Source organism: Nyctereutes procyonoides, unplaced genomic scaffold, assembly GCF_905146905.1.
Source record: "Nyctereutes procyonoides isolate TBG_1078 unplaced genomic scaffold, NYPRO_anot_genome, whole genome shotgun sequence".
Classification (NCBI taxonomy): Eukaryota; Metazoa; Chordata; class Mammalia; order Carnivora; family Canidae; genus Nyctereutes; species Nyctereutes procyonoides.
In genome coordinates, this window is record NW_026575020.1 from 38,193,464 (window position 1) to 38,214,266 (window position 20,803).

At 48.8% G+C, this 20,803-nt stretch overlaps 1 protein-coding gene across 5 annotated transcripts in view; it reads right to left on the reverse strand.

Annotated features, from left to right (window-relative positions):
- The window catches only part of RALGPS1 (Ral GEF with PH domain and SH3 binding motif 1), a 292,316-nt gene that overhangs the window by 35,855 nt on the left and 235,658 nt on the right, over positions 1-20,803 (reverse strand). For all 5 annotated transcript variants that reach the window (XM_055336511.1, XM_055336494.1, XM_055336502.1 and 2 more), the window contains 3 exons: positions 16,664-16,801; positions 14,269-14,362; positions 9,374-9,441 (listed from right to left, as the gene is read on the reverse strand). In XM_055336511.1, the coding sequence (XP_055192486.1) occupies positions 9,374-9,441; positions 14,269-14,362; positions 16,664-16,801 (300 nt within the window). The remainder of the gene's footprint in view (positions 1-9,373; positions 9,442-14,268; positions 14,363-16,663; positions 16,802-20,803) is intronic.

Here is a 20,803-nt window from a genome sequence, read left to right on the forward strand (position 1 = left end):
CCCCTTGCACCTCTGAGCCTCATTCTACATCTGCAAAACAGGAACAGGGGCCTGATGTGACAGTCCCCTGTAAAGAGGAAATGGTATAGCATCCCTTCGTCCTTCCTGCAGCAAATGGTTCCTGACCTTGTGCCAGTCTTGAGCCAGGGGGCTGGTCAGCCACACCAGATTAGAGAGCTGATGTTTTACTTTCACGGGGTTCACAATCAAGTGGGGAAGAAAGACAAGTATGCAGATGATTACACTCAGGAGGGACACATGCTTTGATCGGAAGCAATAATAGATACGATAATAGCAATAGCTACAACAATAGTAGGACCACCATGACAATAATGATGGTGGTAATGGTGATAGCTGACATTCTTTGCACATCTACATGTGCCAGAAACTGTGCTAGAGGCTTTACACAGGTGCAATGACACTGTCTCCCAGGCCCTGCTGTTATCTCAACACTACAATGAGGGACTTGAGGTCAGAAGGGTTACGGAGCTTGCCTAGGCAAGCAGCTGGTGAGCAGCGGAGCCGTGAGCAGTACATCTGAGAACACAAGAAGGTCAGAGAGGAGCTGGATGGTCTGACATCCAGGCTGCCACAGTAGTTTCAACTGAGGCAGTGGGGTATGCAGAAGGAGCAGCAAGAGCATAGATCCCGAGATGACAGACAATGGAAGCGACTAGAGAAACTGCAGGAGGCCAGCCTGGCAGAAGAGCTGAGGGCAGGGACTGTGGCTATGGTGGGGGGCAGCCAGAGCTGCAGGGCCATGTGAGAAGCCTAGAGTTTAATGAGGGGAAGGTGTAGAGATTTTTAGGAGGAGTGGTGATGTGTTCAAATTCCTACCCTAGAAAGTTCACTCTGGCAAAAAAACAAAACAAAACAAAACAAAACAAAACAAAACAAAAAAACATGGATATGGCCAAAATGACAGGTTGAGAAGGAGAAATGAGGAGAGGTGTGTAGGAGGTGGACCAGCAAGGGTGTGTTGGGAGAGGGACCCAGAGAAGCCTCAGTGGAAGCTGGTACTGTTCATTTAGGAAGCAGGTTTCAGGGGCTGATGAGAAGTTCAGATTGACACTGATGTCTGGAGGCCATGGGGTGCAATGTTCAGGAGACAGATAGCACTGGGGACAGATATATCCATCCAGAGCTGTAAACTCAGTGAGAAGAGGGAAGGCCTGGGACAGAACCAACATTTGTGGGATGAGAAAAGGAGACAGGCTAAAAAGGAACTTGTGTAGAACCAGGGTCAACAGAACAAATATTTGAGAAAAATGTCATTTGAAATACATGGGGAGAGTGACCCTGGGCTTCACTTGTAACTCTAATGGAAGTTTCCCTGGCCAGCAGCCCCATCCTCAGCTGTCACTTCTTCCCCCTCAGAGGCTCCTTGTGCCATCAGCACCCATCTTTGGGGCTGGAAAACACAGCAGTGGGCTCCTTCCCTTGGGTCTGGGTTTCTAGGGAGAGCAAAGTGGAGGGGCCTAGTCTGTCGGCCAGTGCCAAGAGCCAGCATCCTCCTCTGCCTGCTCATGTGGACCACAGCAGACCAGCCTGAAATGTCCCAGAAACGACCTTCTGCTCAACCAGATGTTTCCCTCGGGAGAAGGGAGAAATGGAGGCAAGAGCTATTGACCTTCTCCCTTTTCCAGGGGTTAAATTCAGTGCTGCTGGCACATATGTCCTGAGTTCCCCGAGAGGGTTCCCAGAGAGGCCCTCCATCCTTGGGGCCAGGTACTCCAGTCACTCGCTCTCCAGAGCCCCATCCACTTGTAACTAAGGAATGAGATGTGATTTCCTGTTGACTAGAGTCTCCCACCAGCACCAGCTCAGGGAGTCGGGGGCCGTTCCGGTCTTAGTGTGCCCAACAAATGCACACTCCAGCTGTGGTGTTCTGGCTACAGAGGGGCACGCTCTGTAGAGGAGGATGGGGTGCCTGGTTCCCATGGGTTACCAACAGCATCCCCATCCCTGCCTTGGGTCGGCACTGCCCAATCTAAGCAGTCTGGCAGCTGGCTGCCGCTCACGGGGGGGGGGGGGGGCTTTTCAAGTCTTGCACACTTGAAATTAATGGGAGATAACTGTGGTAGAGGGGATTTGGAGTCCCAAGACTCAAGTTTCAGTCCAGCCTCTGCCTGGGCTGCTGGGAGCTCGGCATCTAGTCTCCTTGGCCTCCTCACTCTGCATTGGAGAAGAGAAGCAACCACAGCTGGATCTGGAGCTTCTGACCATACCACTGCAGCATGTGGCACATGGGGTGTACTTCCTCCCAATTTGAAGGGGGAGGGTTTGTGTCTCCTGGCTTCTTTATTGTGTGCTTCGAGTCCCGTTCCCAGAGTAGAACCTCGGGCCCTCTTGGGGGCTGCCAGGGCCCCATCTGGGGCTGCCAGAGTGCTCTGGCACTCGGGGATATGGGGCCCTCTACACAGAAAGCCTTCCCTAGCCAGGTTTCATGGTCGAGCCTGGGAGCCAGTCACTGTTACACTCACACACATTCTTTGTTTCTTATACATGCAGCCCTCACGGGTCCTCATTGTGAGCCAAGATCTGTCTCTCACACATCACTCAGAATGCCCCAGTTCATTTATTTCTGAAAAATGGCATCTGATCCCCCTTCAGCAGTGGTGAGGCCCAGATGCTTTCTCCCTGGAGTCAGAGCAAGGAATGCCAGGGAAGCCACTGGTGCAACGTGCAGAGTGAGGCCAAAGCGGAGCAGTAGAGTCAGACAGAAGTGGGCTTGCATCTCTGTTCTTCTGCTTGACCCTGACACAGCAGGCTACTAAGATGAGAGTCAAGGAACAGAGTAGATGTAAACTTCTAGAGTGAAGAGGCAGACACTGGCTTCTCAGCTCTTGAGCACCTCACCTGAGCCCTTCCCCATTCTGAGACTCTAATGGAGGAGCCTATGGAAGGGGGAGTCCCCACCTCTGCCCATGGGGTGCTGTCTCCTCCTGCTCACTATCTACAGTGGAAGGGGAGGTCTCCCCAGACCACCTGGGGAGCCTGAAGTATGTTCCCAGCAGTTGGGAGACCCAGGGGACTCCTAGTACCTTACGCAGGCATGGGAGCCAACACGGCCCCAGCCTGAGGACAGTGGTGGCCACAGTAGGGTTAGCTGCATTTCCAAGTCTATCAGGATGAGGATGGGTGTGGCCTCCCTCTGACCTCGGTGGCCCCCTATGAGGAGAGTTTGCATGGAGTTAAGGGTTTGCATGGAGTTAAGGAGCTGGCAGAGGGCACAGACTCTGTGAAGGAGCTGCAGTGGTCCCAGAATGGATTGGCACATGCCCAGGTCAAGGGACCTGTGGGATCTCTGAAAAACCCATGCAAGTGCTCATGTGTGGAAGCATCACGGTACTTGATCATTACCTGGAGGGTTCTAATACAGCAACTCCCACTACTAAGACTGCATCCTTTGCCCCAGGCCCTGAGGTTAGAAACCCACAGAGACAGAGAAAGTCCTGGTGGAGAGAAGGGCCAAGCACCCTCAACCATGACCATGAGAGGTCAGGACCCAGGTTCCTACCCCTCCACCCCCAGCTAAAGGGAGTGAAGATTTAATGCCAAATCCGGTTTGGAATTGTGATTCTTACACAGAACCAGCTTTCGAAGAACCAAGCAGGGACAGTGTGAGACTCAAAAGTGTCTCTCGAATGGCCTGGATATGCCAAGGCTGTCATCCAGGGCAGCAATGACTGCATAGACACTGTACTTTCTATTACTGTACTGCATGGGCACAAAGGCAATGGGGCAGGGCCCAGAGTACTCTGGGAGCCTCAAGTGCATCCTGCTTGTTCCACACATGAGATACAGGGGACGAGTCCAGACCCTGGACTTAGCATCTGGCTCTGCTCCTCTCTCCATACGTGAGATGAGGGAGCGAGTGCCCCAGTACCACCTCTACAGAATGAGGATATCAGACCCTCACCTCACAGGGTAGTGTGAGGGTGCTGAGTGAACTCACAGGAAGCGCTTACAATAGTGCCTGGCACTGAGTATAGGTTCAATGCACGCTAGCTAGCTATGGCTCCCACAATCACCACCACCACCACCACCAGCATCTTTGAGCCTCTGTTTCCCTACCATGAACCAGCTGGTGTGGTGATTTCAACACATGTCCACAAATTCTCAACACTGCCCCCGTTGAATGGGTAGGGTCTGTGTCCCCTCTCCTCAGATCTGGGTGAGCCCATGTGACTGCCTTGACCAATAGACTGTGGCAAAAGCAAGGCCACCTGACTTCTGAGGTGGGTCACACAGATGCCATGACGCAGCTTCCACTCTGCTCTTGGGACTTTCGCTCTGGGGGGGGGACGCTGCTATGTTGGAGCTGATAACTCTGAGGCTGCCATATGGTAAGGAAGCCCAAGCCACGTGGGAGGCCACATGTACATGTGCTCTGCCCCAGCTGTAGCCTCATCAACAGCCAGTGCCACACATGTCCAGATGATTCCAGCCGCCTAGGCACTGAGTGCCTCTGAACCTTCGACTTCCGGCAGAGGGCGCAGATAGATAGGGTGAAGCAGAGACAAACCACCCTGGCTGGGTCCTGCCCTATTTCCTGACCTGCAGAACCCATGCTCATAACAAAATGGTGGTTTGGTGCCACTAGGTTCCAGGTAGCTGGTTATGCAGCAGTGGTACCTGGTGCAGCTGGTGAGTGAGGAGGGCCCTCTGGCTCCCTGTCCCCTGCTCTGTCAGCTGTGTCATGCTGTCCCTCCATCAGAACAGAGTCAGAGCCTGTCCTATGCTGGCCATGAGCCAGCAATCCTGAGTGGTGAGCATGTGCTAGGTGCTGTGCTGAGAAAGGCTTTCCTGGCACAGCCTCAGTCCTGTGAGGTAAGCCTACGTGAGGTATTTATTCTCACAGCCATGTCATCGACAAGAAAACCGAGGCTCAGAGAGAGTAAGCTGACTGCCCAAGGTCCCACAGCTAAGAAGTGCTGGACCTGGGCTGTGAACCCAGGTCTGCCTGACTCCAAAGCAGGGCTTTTACCCAAAAGACAGTAAGAAAAGGAAGACATAAAGGTATACGGAGAGCAGGTCTGAAGGTATGAGTACAGAAACCTGAGGCCTGTGCTGAGGTTTTCCATGGCCTTGCTTTGCTGCCAAGGACTCTTGAGAGAAAACCTGTCAGTTGGTTCAGCCACGTGGAGGCAGAGCTGACTGAATCTGGAAATGTCTTCATCAGTTTCAAGGCACACACAAACATTATTTGCCCTCTCTGGGGGTCAACGTTCTTTATGATTTTTGCTCTCCAGGAAAATATTAGTTCATTTATATAAATGAAACATTACATATGGGGGGGGGATGGGGATTGAAAACGTGGCATTCCTGGCCCTTTATCCTTCACAGCCCAGAAACTGAGAAGGTTTCTCCATTTCCGTTCTCACAGTCTATTTGTTGGTGCAGGGCTGCCAGCACGGCCACTCCCCAGGGTGGAGAGTGGGCAGCTCTGTAGGCCGCGGGGGCCATCACAGACATGAAGGGCACAGCCTCGACTCGGGACCACGCTGATGTTGACCTCTGAGAGACCCACGTCCCCAGCTGTTCCCAGGGCCAGGTCAGCAGTCCTCAGTGCCTGAGGCAGGCGAACTGGTTAGAGAAGCGGGCACAGCTGTGAAGGGTCAGGGAGACCAACAACCACCTTGGTCTTGCTACGCTGGCCTCCTCTGTCTCCTTGTGCCACACCTCCCTGCCCTCTCATGGCTTTTGTTGCCAGGCTCCCTGCTAAGGGCTAAGCTCCACCTGGGCAGGTCTTTGCCTGGTTCCACTGGGTACCTAGCTCATTGCAAGGGCCTGTCACAGCAGGCCCCTCGCATGTATGTCCTGAGTGCATGAACCAGTGAGGGCATCTTGGGTCCTCTCCTTGGCAGGTGTGGGGATGGGTGCCCAAATGCTGAAGAGGGAGCCCAGAGCTGTAGCTCAAACCCCCATCCAAAGAGCTGAGGGAGGCCACGTTCCTCCCATTCTTGGGACTGCAAGAGGCACATTCCTGTCCCTGGGCCTGGCTGGGCTCCTGCCACGCAGCCTGGTCTGATTGCCAGATGAGGGGAGGCTTCCCGGGAGCTGCTCCTCTGCCCCCCCCCTCCACAGCACCCCTTGGTTATCCTAGGCTGTGGCAGCACCCGCCTCTCTGTCCTCAGAGAGGCTTCGAGGCTAAGGTGGGAAGCCAGGACCACTGAGCACATCGGAAGCCTTCCAGATGCTCCCAGGCCCTCTGGTGATCAATGAAAACCTTAATATCCTGCTTCCAGGGCAGGAGCCAGGGCTTTGGAAAACTGGTGGAAAACACTCCTGTGAGCCGGGCTCACAGCACTGTGTGAAAAGTGCCGCATAAGCACTTTCCCTGAAGGGAGTGCGGAGTCAGCAGTCGGCAGCCCTGGAGCTGCCTGCCTCCCAGAGCCCACTGCCTGAAGGCCCGGTGAGGAGCTTCAAGGCCAGGCGAGTGCAGTCGACCCCTATGGCCCCTCTGTGCCAGGCTCGGGGGCCTCCCGACAGGGTCCTTACTGTGGGACCTGCACAGACAACACTTCAGTTCCCACAGGCGTAAGTGCCATGGAGAAGGACAGACTGGCTCTGCAAGAGTGTAGAGCACTGGGTTGGCAAGCTTTCTGTAAAAAGCCAGATGGTGAGTATTTTAGGCTTTGGAGGCCATAGGTTCTTTGTCCCAACCACTCAACTCTGCCACTCTCATGGAAAGCAGACACAGACAATATGTCAGCGGATGGGTGTGGTGTGCTCCAATACAAAAACAGGGGTGGGCTGAATTTGCACCACAGTTTGCCAATCCTAGTGTCACAGGGGCCTGATGTGGGGCGGAAGGGTGGGGGACAGGTGGGAGGAAAGCACCCCCGAGGCAGTGATGTTTCACGAAAAGCTGAAGGTCGATTCAGTGACAGAGGCACAATCATAATGTTGATGACAATCACATCATCCTAATAAAGTTACACTTGATGAGAGTGTTCTGTGTATCAGGCACTGTACTAAGTGTTTCACAGACATGGTCTCAATAAACTCCCACAACTACCATGGGAGGGAAGCATATGATGCACACTTTACAGATGGAGAAACTAAGGCTTGGTGGGTACGCCGATTGTTCTGTTTGCCCCCTCAGAAGCCAAGTCCTCCTCAGCTCAGCAATCACTGGAGTTGGTGACACTTTTTCCTTCCTACGTCCCTCAGCCTAGAGGCACTGGTGCCTTACTATTCTGTACGTAATTCTCATTCCAGCTCCATTAAAGTTTCTTAATATGAGCTGGGGTAGGGTGGAGGGAGCAATTCTGTTTCCTGCCGGGAATCTGACTGATGCTGGTGGTTGGTTAGTTTGCTGGGTTCTGGCCTCACATAGCTAATAAGTGGCAGAGCCAAATGGAGGTGACAGTGGCTAGAACAGGGAAGTCTGGTGGACCCTGAGGAGGCTAGGCGAGGGGCTGCATCCTGGCTCCCAGGCCCTGGTTTCCATCATAGGCAGGGGTCAAAAGTCAGTACAGCTCCTCCTTTCCTGCCTGGGGCTCAGTGAGAGGGCCCGTTCTTGAGGCTCCCAATCAGCAGTGTTAGTTTCCTGAGCTCTATGACCTCCGGCCTAGTAGGAGGAGCTGGTACAGAACTGGGCCAGAGGCAGAGGTGGGGCCCTGGTCTCTTCTTCAGGGAGGAGGTACTGAGGGAGGTGCTGGTCAAGTGAAGGGACCATCTGGGTCAGATAGATGCCTAGAGGGAAGGGGATGCCTCTGTTGCCATCTGTCCCGATAATAAGCAGCCTGCAGGCTCACTCAGTGGCTGAGGCTTGGGGAGGCAAGGCCAGCAGGTGAGGCTGCTTGGGTGTGCGGGGCACTGGGGAGGAGGAGGCTCTCTGAGGCTCAGGGATGAAGCTCCAGCAACAAGACCCCTCTTGTGCTCCAGGCTACTGTGCACCAGAGGCCCACCTGGAGCCTCAACCTAGTCCTTCCTCCCTTTTCATCCATTCGTCCATGAACTCTGGGAGGCTCAAGCATCCGAGGAGCACTAGCATTGTGCTAGGTGCTGGAGGCTCAATGGGAACTAAGTGAGGCTCAGTGACAGACAAAGAGAATACTTACAAATGGGGGAGTCATACAGAAACAAAGAGCTACAATCAGGTCTCTGTGAGTTTAGAACAATGAGCAAGAGCAAACCATAGAAACACGAGGGAAAGGCATTCAAGGTACATGCAAGGGGCCCGGCTGGTAAACTTTCTAGAGGCCTTGCTTTTCTCAGGCAGAGATGAAGCTTGATTTTGGCATGTGGACAGAGTCACTTGAGAGAGGCTGAGCTGACCCCTCAAGGCAAGGCTAAGACCTTCCCTCTGCCATCTCACTTCCTGGGCCTTGCTTTGCCCCCTCACGGCTTTTGCTGCCTGTCTCCCTGCTAAATCATGAGCGGGCAGGTCTTTGCCTCATTCCACAGGGTACCCTGCTCACTGTAAGTGTCTGGCTTACAGCAGGCCCTTCTGTCTCTCTGTGCCCAATGGCTCCTGCACGCAGGAAGAGGGAAGTGGGGACGGGCCAGGTGCAGCAGGGGCAGAGGTGATGGAAGCATGTAACAGGAAGGGGGGCTAGGAGAGGAGTCCTCTGGCACTGTCCAGAGGGTAGAAAGAAAGCATGACTGCGGGGACTTCTTGGTACATGGGGAAGGCCAGAGGCTTGGCTTATCCTGTTAAGGTATGTTAGCCAGGTAAGGCGGCAGAGGCCTCTTAGCCAAACTAATTTGAAGGAGACTCAAGGGCAGAATGCTGTTTGATATGAGCCCACTCTGCTCCAGAATTTTGGCATTACCTCCAGAAGAAACAGTCTTGAATGGTTAGTGTTTCCTACTGTTTCTTCTACAGCCCTCAAAAATTGCTTTAGAATCCTGCTGCTATTTCCTCCATCCCTCTGATGGGAATCCTGCCCCTGTCCCCCTTAATCACTAGGGCCACTGTGCATATGTCCCAAATATGTGAATAAAGCTGATGCTCCAGAAGGGTGAGCCATCCGTGTCTGGGGGCACCAAGTCCCCCGGCATCCTGTGCATCCCTGCAGGGCACATCAACCCGAGCCCAGGCAGAGGGCCCAGTGCTAGGGGTCCAGGTGACTTGGAGAAGAACCTAGGGTTTTCTCTGCCCTGTGCATGTTCCCAACTTGAGGTTCTAATCTGGCCTCTCTTGGAGCTGTTGGGTCCCAGACTCTGTCAGAGAGATCCAGTCCAGGGGTGACCCACAGGGGCTCCACGGATTAGGAGGCTGGAAGGTTGGTGTACGAAGGCTATTAGGACAGTGGAGTCGGCTGACCAACTGTGTCCTTGATGCCACCGTCAGGGCCAGTGCTGGCAGCCATGCCTGGGCCATTAGTGGGTGTGTCTCTACTCGGGATGGCTACAATACCTGCAAGATCTTCCTTGGAAGAGACCAGTCTTGGAGAGCTGCTTCCCGGTTCGATTCTGAGTGAGAGTCTGGAAACAAAGATTTTTCAAGAGATCAGAGGGGCTCTGGTGTATCAGAGGATCACATGATGTATCTGGAGTCAGGAGACAGGACTGCTGCTAAGGGCTAGAGTCTTGGAGCCCAGGAGCACTTTGGGGTCTGCTCCAGATCTCGAGCAAGCCTGTGAACTAGGTACATTTATTGTCCCCATCTATTAGATGAGGAAACTGAGCAGTAGCAAGGTTATGTAGCTTTCCCAAATTCACAGGAGAGCAAGTGGCAGGGGAAGCAATCAAACCCAGGACTGTCTGACCCAAAATCAGTTTTTTTTTTGTTATTTTTATTTTTTTAAATGTTTTATTTATTTATGAGAGAAAGAGAGAGAGAGAGAGAGACAGGCAGAGGGAGACGCAGGCTCCATGGCTCCATGCAGGGAGCCCGACGTGGGACTCGATCCCGGGTCTCCAGGATCACACCCTGGGCTGAAGGCGGCGCTAAACTGCTGAGCCACCCAGGCTGCCCTAAAATCAGAGTTTTTAATCATTACACTGCACCCCCTTCTCAGATACCCCAGAGAGGCACAAGGCAATGGATGCATTATGAGGACTGGCACATCATCATCATCATTATTTAAAGCATAGATTAAGAACCTCTGGGTGAAAATGATGGAGTGAAGCCAGGTGCCAGACTCCCCCTCTCTCAACAAAACCAACAAATAATCAGAAAGGCTTAGGAGTAGAACTTACCAGCTGCAACTCAACAAGGAAACTGAATGAAGCCATGAACTTCAGAAACTTGCAGCCAAGGAAAGAAAAAGAGGATTGTGGAGTTTGACTAAGAGGTGTGACACAGCAGGGCTCCTATCCTGCCCCCTGAGGCTTCTCGGGAGGTCTGAGCAGGAGTCCCTACCTTTCCCTCTTCAGAGTGGCACCAGATGTTGGCAAGAAATGGATGAAATGGGTGGACAGTGTGGTGGATACTCTGACAGAAAAGAAGGTTCCACTGAGGGGCTGATTTGAAACCTGAGGGCATCCCTTTCTGGCATGGGATACAGCCCTCGAGATGGAGGATACTCTAATCAAGACTTTTACTAGATCCCCCATAACTAAAGCCTCCTGCTTGCTCCCTGCCTCCTTGGAGCCTGAGATCCATGTTCCCTCAGGCTAGAGAAAAAGGAAAAGATGAAGAAGCCTGACCTCACAGCATGGCAGGATGAAGAGCCAGCCCACCTCACACATGTGGGAGCAGGGTCAGATGTCACCCCCTCCATTGGAGCCCCAGGGAATACCCAGATGGAGCTTCTCAAATGGGAGCAAGACAGAAAGAAATGGTACAGCAAGCTAGTGAACATTCTCTCACACAAAAAAGGAAAGAGAAAGGAATAGAGCACTGCCCAGATCGCTCAGCTGAGGAGGCAGCCCCAAGGGACACACGGAACCCCCCCCCCCCCCCGCCACAAGTGCTCTGAGCTGGAGGACAGCTTATTTGGAACATAGGTTGAATAAAGCAATTTAGAATTTATTTTTCAGAATAAATTCTCATTCTGAAAAATGAGATGATGATATAAAGGAGTAAGATGGAAAGGGAGACTGGGGTCCTAGGGGATCAATCGAGGATCAGATGAATCCCTAAGTAGACTGTCGGAGTGCCTGTGAGGAAAAGACAGAGATTACAGCCTTAGGAGGAAGCTAGGGTCCATGGAAGGTAGGGAGCACCAACATATGGATTCCTGGAATCCCTGAAAGAGGAAAGCCAAGAAATGGCACAGGAGAAGTCAAAGATAACCTGAAGTGTCCCTCCAAAAGGAAGAAAGGGCATGCCACCACGTTCCAGAGAAATTTGGTACAAAACACTTCACTCTGAGCCATTCCTCTTGTGCCTTTGAACTTCATGGAACCCTTCCCCCACCAGGCAGAGACAGTAGGTCCCTTACAAGAGGAAAGGATCAGACTGGCTGGAACTCCTCTACAGTAGCATCCAGTGTCAGAAGGCAATGGGGGCAGGGTCTTCAGGTGTCGGGGAGAGGCGTAGATGTGCACCGCTCAGCAAGGCAAGGCCCCGTCACATGTGGATGTTTTCATAAGGGAAATCAGAGCATGCAAGACTTGAGAAAACCTGCCTTGTGGTGGAATCCAGCTAAATAAGGGAGTCGTTAAAGACTCCAGGAATGGAAAAGCTGTGGAAGAACACTGGTGGTAAGAAATGAATCTGTTTAAAAACACTAACCAGTAGGAATTATGGTTCCTGAACATAATGTGTAAGTTAGAAACTTGGTTTTATTTATTATTAAATAATAATAAACTATTATCACCATGTGTAGTAATAATAACACGACTAACAAGAATTTGCAAGATGGTGAAGAGGAGAGGAAGGCGGGGGGCAGAGAGGGCTGATCTTTCGTAACTAGTCAACTGACCCTATGCACAGTGGAGGCCTCGTGAAGACAGGACTCACAGACTCAAACCTCTCTTATTAACCTTAGGAGGCTCTTTTAGGAAATTACATTTCTTGTTCTAAAGAAATATTTATTCGCAGAGGAGTAATTCCTTACACTTTTTCAAAAAGATTTTATTTCTTTATTTGACAGAGAAAGAGAGAGAGAGAACAAGCAGGGGTTGCTATAGGCAGGGGGAGAGGGAGAAGCCTGATGTGGCACTCGATCCCAGGACCTTGGGATTATGACCTGAGCCAAAGGCAGATGCTTAACCTACTGAGCCACCCAGGTGCTCACAATTCCTTACATTTTATTTCAGTTCCTTTTTCTGTTATTTTCAATTAAAAAAAGCAAGTATGGCATGATCCAATTTTAATAAATTCTATCATTTCATCCAACCATCTGTCCTTCTCTGTGTCTATACGCACTTCTTATGCATTAAAAATGTGCACAATTATGTTCACCTAATGCTAAAGGTCATGCTTTCTAGGTGGTAGGAGTTTGGGCAATTTTTCTTAAATAAAATAAAATAGACAAAGAGTCAAGAAAAACAAGCACTGTTTGGGCCCCTTGGTCCAGTGTCTCCCAAGCTGATGGGGGCAGAGTGTTAGAAGTGCTCCATCATCAGGTAATAAAGAAGCCACTGCATCTTTCTGGGTGGAAAGCTAGTTTCAGGACATGAGTTGAGCCATGGAGGGTGGGTTCCTCATGCAGAATCACATGCCCTGCATGTTCTGTGTCATTCAGAGCCAGGGCCTCCCCGGGGAGGGACTCTGTCCATGGTCTGGGCCCCAGGAGTGAGAGTGAGTGCAGACTTCTTCCCTTGATTTCCCCACTTGGACCCTAACAAAGGGCCTTTGTAAAATCTAGGCTATTTAGCAGTAAGGGCAGAGGGTGTCCAACGTCCTTCAGAGTGGAAGGAGTAATTACTCATGACCTGCAGCTTGTCCAAGGATTATCTCATGGTCAGAAGTATTTATAGACCATTTTCTTCCTTAAAAGATACTAGTGTTAATGAAAAACTGCTGTCTCTTTAATTGTACTACTGGCACATGAATGGAAAATATTATCCCAGGACCTAAGTGGGAATAATTTCACACTCTGGGGTACTCTTTTCAGGAACAGCAAATGCTTTGTAAGTAAAATGAGCTTAATTTGTGTCAAACAAAATTTTAATGGTAATCTCTGGCCTTCATTGGTTGTTGTTACTATTATGTAATAGATCAAAATTTCACATTATACTCTGCTTTAACAAAATATTATACAGTAACTAAAGATATTATGTCTATGTTCCCAAAGATGGCTAATTATTAGAACCACCCAGGGAGCTTTGAAAAAATTACAAATTTCCAGGCTCCATCACAAACATACAGATAGTTATAAAGCTTCCCAGGTGACTCTGATTCACAGCTAGGGCTGAGAACCAGGACTACAGATACGGCCAGGTATAGAGCTGCTTGAACAGCTGTCCCCAAGGTCCTAGTGAGTGCCTCAGGAATAACCGGGCATGTTTCTAGTGGCCACAGTTCCCTACAACTTTCAGTGATTTTTGATAAAGACCAAGTAATCAAACTAGTCAAATTTTCAATACAGAACTGGAAGAGAGAGATGGATGGATGGATAGATAGATAGATAATGGGATTCAAAGAAACATGGCAGACAATAAGATGAGATTTGAAAGAATACATGTAAAGTTGACATTTAGGGGGAAATGATCAATTATAAGATGGCTGAGATTTCCCCTGATATATCATCAGGTCATATGAAAAGTACTGAGACTCTTAATTGGCCTCAAGCTCAGAAAGAGCCAAGAAGGTGTCCAATCAATGTGGCAGACAGAGTTGATATGAAAAATCCTCCTTCTCCCTCTAAATACATAAAAATGCTGGATAAATTCCCAGGTGCCACAAATGAAGAAAGAACTGAAAGCCAGAGCAGGGTGAGTGGAAGATGAGGACAAAGGGCTCAGAGAGGGCTCCTAGTCTACTCCAAGGAGCTGCATGGCCTGGAGATGGGGCCTCAGCCAGTGCCAGATGGCAAGAATGCGGACAGCTGGAGCCACAGGGAGCTGCCTCATCCACGAAACAAGCTCTTGGAGAATTCTGCCAGCCTGGAGGCATGGCTAGAACACTGCCTTCCCCCCAGTATTGTGGGGGGTGGGGAGTCACTCATGAGGACCCAGAGCACCAAGCCTGTCTTATGCACAGCTGCGGAGTCCAAGTTCATGCTACCTGTACAGCATGGGAAAACCAGGCTGAGATGTTCACAGAACAATTTCCTAAGAACTATGAGGCCTATTGCAGCTGGGGCCAGAGGTTGCATTATTTGTTTGTGCTTATGTGTGCTGCTGCAGTGACCTTTCACAAGCCCTGCAGGTGGCAGCTCACTGGTCCCCAATGGCCAGGCAAGAGTGGACACTCACTTGTAGTTGTCATCTTCCACAAACTTCTGGAGCTCTTCAATGTAGCGTACAGACTTCAGGTACTTTTGTACATGGGGCAGGGTTGTAAGGTGATCTGCAAGACACAGACAGAGCCCAGAGGCTTCAGTCTTTCCTCATCCACAAATGAGAAGTGATGTTACCATCGAAGACACAGGGCTCTGCCCTTGAGGAGCTCCCCGACCCCAGATGGCTGGGCCATAGACCACATACCCTAAAGTCACCACCGTTCCTTGGCTGGGGAGAGAAAGGCTTCCAGAACAGACCAGAGCCAGGTGTTTGTACCCTAAAACAGGTTTCCACTGGGGTAACTGGGCAAGCCTCCCACCCCCTACATGACAAGAATGCGAGATGAATGAACAAACCCTATCCAGCCTGGTGTAGAGATTCGACCCAGGTCCCAGCACAGCTTGAGAGTCTGGCCCATGGGCTGGTGCTGCTCCATCTTGGGAAGAATGGGAGGGGTCTAGACCCCTGAGCACCTATTCTGTGCCAGGCTCTGTACCAGGTGATTTCTAGAAGGCATCTGCTTTAAATGCCACACCTGCCTTATTTGGGGAAAATAATATGTCTGTTGCACTGGGAAAGAAACCACGACAACTGGCAAATAGCACATCATTGAGAAGTGGCAGAGCCAGGTTTCAACCCCATCAGTGGACACCTCTGCCACACTGCACCACCTCTTTCTCAGATGCCCTCCACAGACCTCCATGGTCACTGTACCCAAGGGGGCTGAAAATCCTCTCTGGTCCTCTGCCATTCCTCAAGAGGTAGGACAGAACAAGTTGAAAGAAGGGGTGCAGGTAGTAAAGGAGGCTGTGAAGAGGAGCAGAAAGGGGGTGGCGAAGTCCCCTTGCTCTTGGGATGGGCATCCAGGTGCTGGGAGGAGCTCCTGACGGCTCTGTCCCTTAACTGCAAGATTTGGAACAACTCATTCTGTTTCTCTAGAGCCTCAGTATTCTTGTCCTGGGGATAATGACACATGCTTCATGAAGCTGATGACTGAGAAGATGCAGGTGAACAAGGGTAAGAGTCAAATGAGGATTTACTGAGCTCTAACGAAATGCTGGAAAGTGCTAAGAGCTCTGCATGTATTATGTTCCCATTTCTACCAATGAGAAAAACCTCACACTTGGGAGGAAGTGACTTTTCAGGAGGCAGAGCTGAGATTTGATCCTGAATCTATTTGACCCCAAAGTTGAGTGTATAATCCCCCCCAGGCCAGTGGGACAGCAAGTGCTGATGTACTTGTGAATGGAAAGGACCTGGGCAGGGGAGGACTGCATGGGGAGTCTGGGCCCCTCACTGCTCCTGTGTTCAGGACAGCTGATCTGGAAGTGCCTGTGGAGGGGTTTGGCAGGGGTGTAAAGGGCTTTTACTTCAGCAAGCCTACCCCATAGAACCCCACCCTGGCTTCCATGTGGCCTTCCCAAATGGAGGCTGTTAGTTTTCTCATGCCCTGTGTATTATAGGTGGGGTTGGTTTCCTTCCTGCTCCCTTTGCTGCTTCCAGACTTTTATTCCTCCACACACTTGTGAAAACCCTGCTTCACCCTTCACCAGAGGCACATTCCTGCAGTTGTACTACCTATTCCTCTCTTCATTGCTGACTTCTCCTGGCTGGCATCCTGGTTATTCTTGCCCCTTCCTGGAGGACCTGGACACTGGTTCACAGTTGAGTTCCACAACACAGAGTCCATCATCATCCTGGGTGGAATCGACATCTACATGGATGGCCTACCCAGTGTTCTGACTTCTCTATTCCTCAACTTCATTTCTGACAACCAGTCATACTTTGGACCTGGTCATGTGTAGCAGAGCGTGGCCAGTTTTACCAAGTCATCTCCTTTTTTCTTCTAGGCCCACAGCTAGATTACATTTCCTAGCCTTGCCAGCAAAAATGATGAGCACCATGTACAAATCTGGCCCATAAAACCTATTATTGTATGCTTCTCTCTCTTCCTGCACCTGCCGGCTAGTCCACTAGAGGACTCTGAGGCCATGGGATATGGTGGCGCCACCACATGGAGGAACTGGGGTCCCTGAATCCTCTTGGAGGAGAGCTGCCTGGGGGGCTGCCCGCAGGCTCTTCATGGATGAATGACCTGGGAACCAGAAAGACCTGGGCTCCGCTGCTCTCCATATGTGTGGTCTTAGACAAGCAACCGAACTATTTTCAGTCTCTGTTTCCTTGTCTGTAACACAGAGATGTTTCTGAGGATCGAGCCTGTGGTTAAAGGGTCCAGTACATGTTGGATGCTCAAGATATTAAAATGAAGAGCTTTGTAGAGCTTTCTAGAACTTTCTCAATGATAAGGTGCTGAATTCAAATTTCAGTGACATAAAGTTTCACAATTCCAGCAACCAGGAATACTAACCATAACTGCAGGAAACTTGTAAATCAGCGATTATTCGGAGAATATTATTCATTTGATTGGATCTTTGTTCATTTTCCATGATGCTGCCCGAGGCGGGATATGCAGAATCAATGTAGATTAGATCCAGAAGATAGATTCCTAAAATTAAAGAAGGTATTTAGTAATGTTGGACACTCACCATTAATCAGAACAAAATAGCACAAAAAACCACTGCTGTGCTAGAAGGTATAAAGGGTGACTTATGGAAAACCAAGATACTATTCTGAATTCAATTCTAATCCTGACTATTAATTTCTCACATGGTCTGCTCCACTGCAATCAAGCATCTGAGTAACAACCAAAATGAATGCTGGCAAGATTTTAGGATTTCTAGTTCAAACACTCTCCAGCCACAAGAAGAATTTTTATCTGTAACCCAACTGGAAAATAACAGGACATAAAAGGGACAGATACTTGTATTTTTCACCAACTGATGACATTGGATAGATCTAAGGTGTCATATTCAAGACAACACCCATTTGGAATTCAGTTTTTTATTTATTCACTTAGCTATGTGTCTATTTTTCTATCTACACACACACACACACACACACACACACACACACACACACACACACCATAGGTTAACTGAGAGACAAGAGAAGAAATTTAAAAAGTAGGGATGCCTGGGTGGCTCAGCAGTTTAGCGCTGCCTTCGGCCCAAGGCGTGATCCTGGAGACCTGGGATCGAGTCCCGCACTGGGCTCCCTGCATGGAGCCTGCTTCTCCCTCTGCCTGTGTCTCTGCCTCTCTCTCTCTCTCTCTCTCTCTCTCTCTCTCATGAATAAATAAATAAAATCTTTAAAAAAAAAAGCAATAGTCCTTGGTACAAAGAACTAATGCTGGATAGTGAATTTTCTTGAGGGTGCTTCATAAGAAAGTAATGTGTGATATGAAAACATGGCTATGATAGCCCAGTGGAAAGCCTTGGCACAGCCTTCTGGAATCACCCCAGTTGGGATCTGGCCACCAATGGAAGAGGAGGACTGGCTGTACAGCATGATCCACACCTCAGACTTTCTGGATGTGTGCATGGACAATGGATGGCATGTCCTCCCAGCAGCACCCCATAAACACTGCCACTACATTTACAACACTGGTCGGCTGAGCAGGAGTAGCAATGTAAAGCAGAATTCAAGGCAGAAAACACCGGACAAGACAAAGAGGATGACTGATATTAATGAAAAGCACAGTTAATTGAGAAGATCTAATGATTACAAATTTCTATGCACAAAGCAACACTGCATCAAAATATACAAGGCAAAAAACTGCCAGAAATGAAGTGAGTTCAATAAAACAACAGTTATAGAAGGAGCGTTTCCCATGTCTCTTCCAGAATATGTGTGTATGTGTGTGTATGCACATGTGCATGCTTGCATGCATGCATCTGTGTGCATGTATGTATACCTACAAAAATATACACGCATATGCAGATACATGTACATACCTGTGCATATATGAATATTGAGTAATGAAACTAACAAGCTTGGTGTGATCTAAATGAAAATATCATTCTTTTCAAATACACATGGAATACTTACAAAAATTGGTTATATATTAGACTATAAAGAAATGCTCAATAAGTTCCAAAAAGGAAATGCTCTGATACCTACATTTTTTAACTTACTACATTGCATCTAGGATTTAACAATAAATATAGAAATAATTCTAATAAGAAAACACACATACACACACTCATAAGCAACTTTCAGATCAAAGGAAAAGCAAAAAACATAAATAAAAAACTATTTGAAGATAATGTCATTAAGAACACTATGAATATCAAAGTGTATGAGATCTGACCAAAGTGGTACTCAGAGGAAAATTTATAGCCTTAAAAGGTTACTATCAAACTACTAAGAATTATGACAAATGTAGTTAACCAGGTATTTAATATAAAAGTTGTGGGATTTTTACATGGATGGACAAACACTGCATTGATTTACACATACATGATCTTATTAATCCTTACAACTACCAATTTTATGGAAATGCAAAGGGGATGCATAACTTGCTCCAGGCCACACAGCTGGGAAATGATGGAGGCGGGAGTCGAACCCAAGCCTGCCTCCCCAGAGCACAAGCTTCCTGTCATCACAGTGGAATGCCAGGGCTGGATATCATGAGTCATTCGTCTGCTTTAAAAATAGCTACACATTGTTATGGGAAACCATTAAATCACAGAAACATATGCTAGCTCTTCTAATTGGAGCCATTTCTACTTCCTTTCTTTTTAGTGGCACCATGTTTCCAAAATTTTAATAATCAGAAACCATTTCCCATGTATGGAAGCTCCAAGTTTGGTGGGTTGAAATCCACAGATGTATTCTTTCTTTGGATCTCATTTTTCCTCTCCCTTCTTAAAAATCTAATTCAGTTACCTCCCCAAGGATTCAGCAGTGGCAATCCTGAAAATCCCATTACTGCTTCAACCACAACAAAAAGTATCCTCTGGTGCTGAGCATAAAGGGACAGGACAGGAAACGTGTGGCACCTTTGTACTAGTTGGAAACTGTGTAGACTTGAACCCAGATGACTGAGTGGCAGAAGGAGGGCTCAGCCAGAAGCAAAGATGCTGGGGGTAGGAAGGTGGGGAGGAAGGGAGGTGGGGAGGAGGGGAACAGAGGCTTCTGGAAGCTCCACAACAAGCTAGGAACTTACCTCTCTACCCATGTGACCCTGCCATCAACCCCTGAGGGTTGAGGAGAAAACTAAACTCAGAGAGATTAAGAAATCTGTTTAGGACTCACTGTGGGTGTGTGGGATTAGAGCCCAGGTCTGTCTGGCTCCAGGGCCTGTGTTCAGACCCACTCACTGGTCCTCAGAAACACATAGGGGAATCGGCTTTTCTCAAATAACACCCTCAGCACGTTAGGTTGCTCTGTGCTTCCCTGTGAGGACTGAAACTGGCCCCTTTGCTTCTTCTCAGGTCCCTGGTTGTACAAAGGATGGCCAGGGGATGCTCTCCAGTGCCTGCTTGTACCCTGGGGGCACAGGGAGCTTGCTACTTCATCAGAGTTAATTCCACTGTTGGGGTGTTCGTTACCCCTCCACAAAATACACAGACTCCAATAGGTGTCTACCCCCCAGGACTTGGAAGCACAGTGACACGCTGAAGACTAAGGTGGGGGAGGGTCTCCCCAAAAAGGTCTGTTCCCAGCAACCTGGGCAGACCTTGAGCCTTGGTAATGCCTGGACAGAAACTCCATCTAAACAGCCTTTCAGTCCCACAACAAAAACTATTCCAAAGGCAGCAAATCTTTTACAGTTAATACTGTGCAAATCCAGGGAAATCTTTTCAGCATTGTTATTAGCCCATAACTGGAAATATTTAAAAGCCTAAACCGTAATGAAATCATAAGCATAGCCACCTCCCACTTGGCCTGTGCCTATGCTTTGCTAAGCCCCATACAGTTGGCACTCCCCACAACTGCAACATGATCCTTATTTATATCATTCATGTATTTAACATCTGATTTCCAACATCAGACTCAAAACTCATCAGAGCAGGAAGTGGGTCTTGCTCCAGAACTCAATCCCCAGCAGCTGGAAGAGAGCACGCAGGAGCTGCTTGGTAAATATTAGTTGAATGAAGGAATGCATGAATAAAGGCATATTCTGTGTAAGCTACACAATAGTCTTATGAAGTACATGACTACCCTCATTTTATAGCTGAAGATGGAGACACACTGAGAGTAAAGTGGTAATAGTAAAATAAGTAAGAAAAATTTTCATAAATGTATTTAAAATGTAGTATTTCTTTTCTTTTTTTAATTACTTTTTTTTAAATTTGAAGCATAGGGGACACACAATGTCACACTAATTTCAGGTGTACAACATAGGGACTCAACAAGTTTATACCTTATGCTCTGCTCACCACAAGTATAGCTGCCATCTATCACCATGCAACACTATTACAGTATCACTGACTCTATTCCTAATACTCTGCCTTTTATTCCCGTGACTTATTCATTCCATAACTGGATGCTTGTATCTCTCACCTCCCCCACCCTGAAATTTAATATTTAATAAAATTAATTTAATATTTAAATAAATGATAATAAGAAAACTGAGCTCTTACTATGTGCCAGGTCCTCAGCT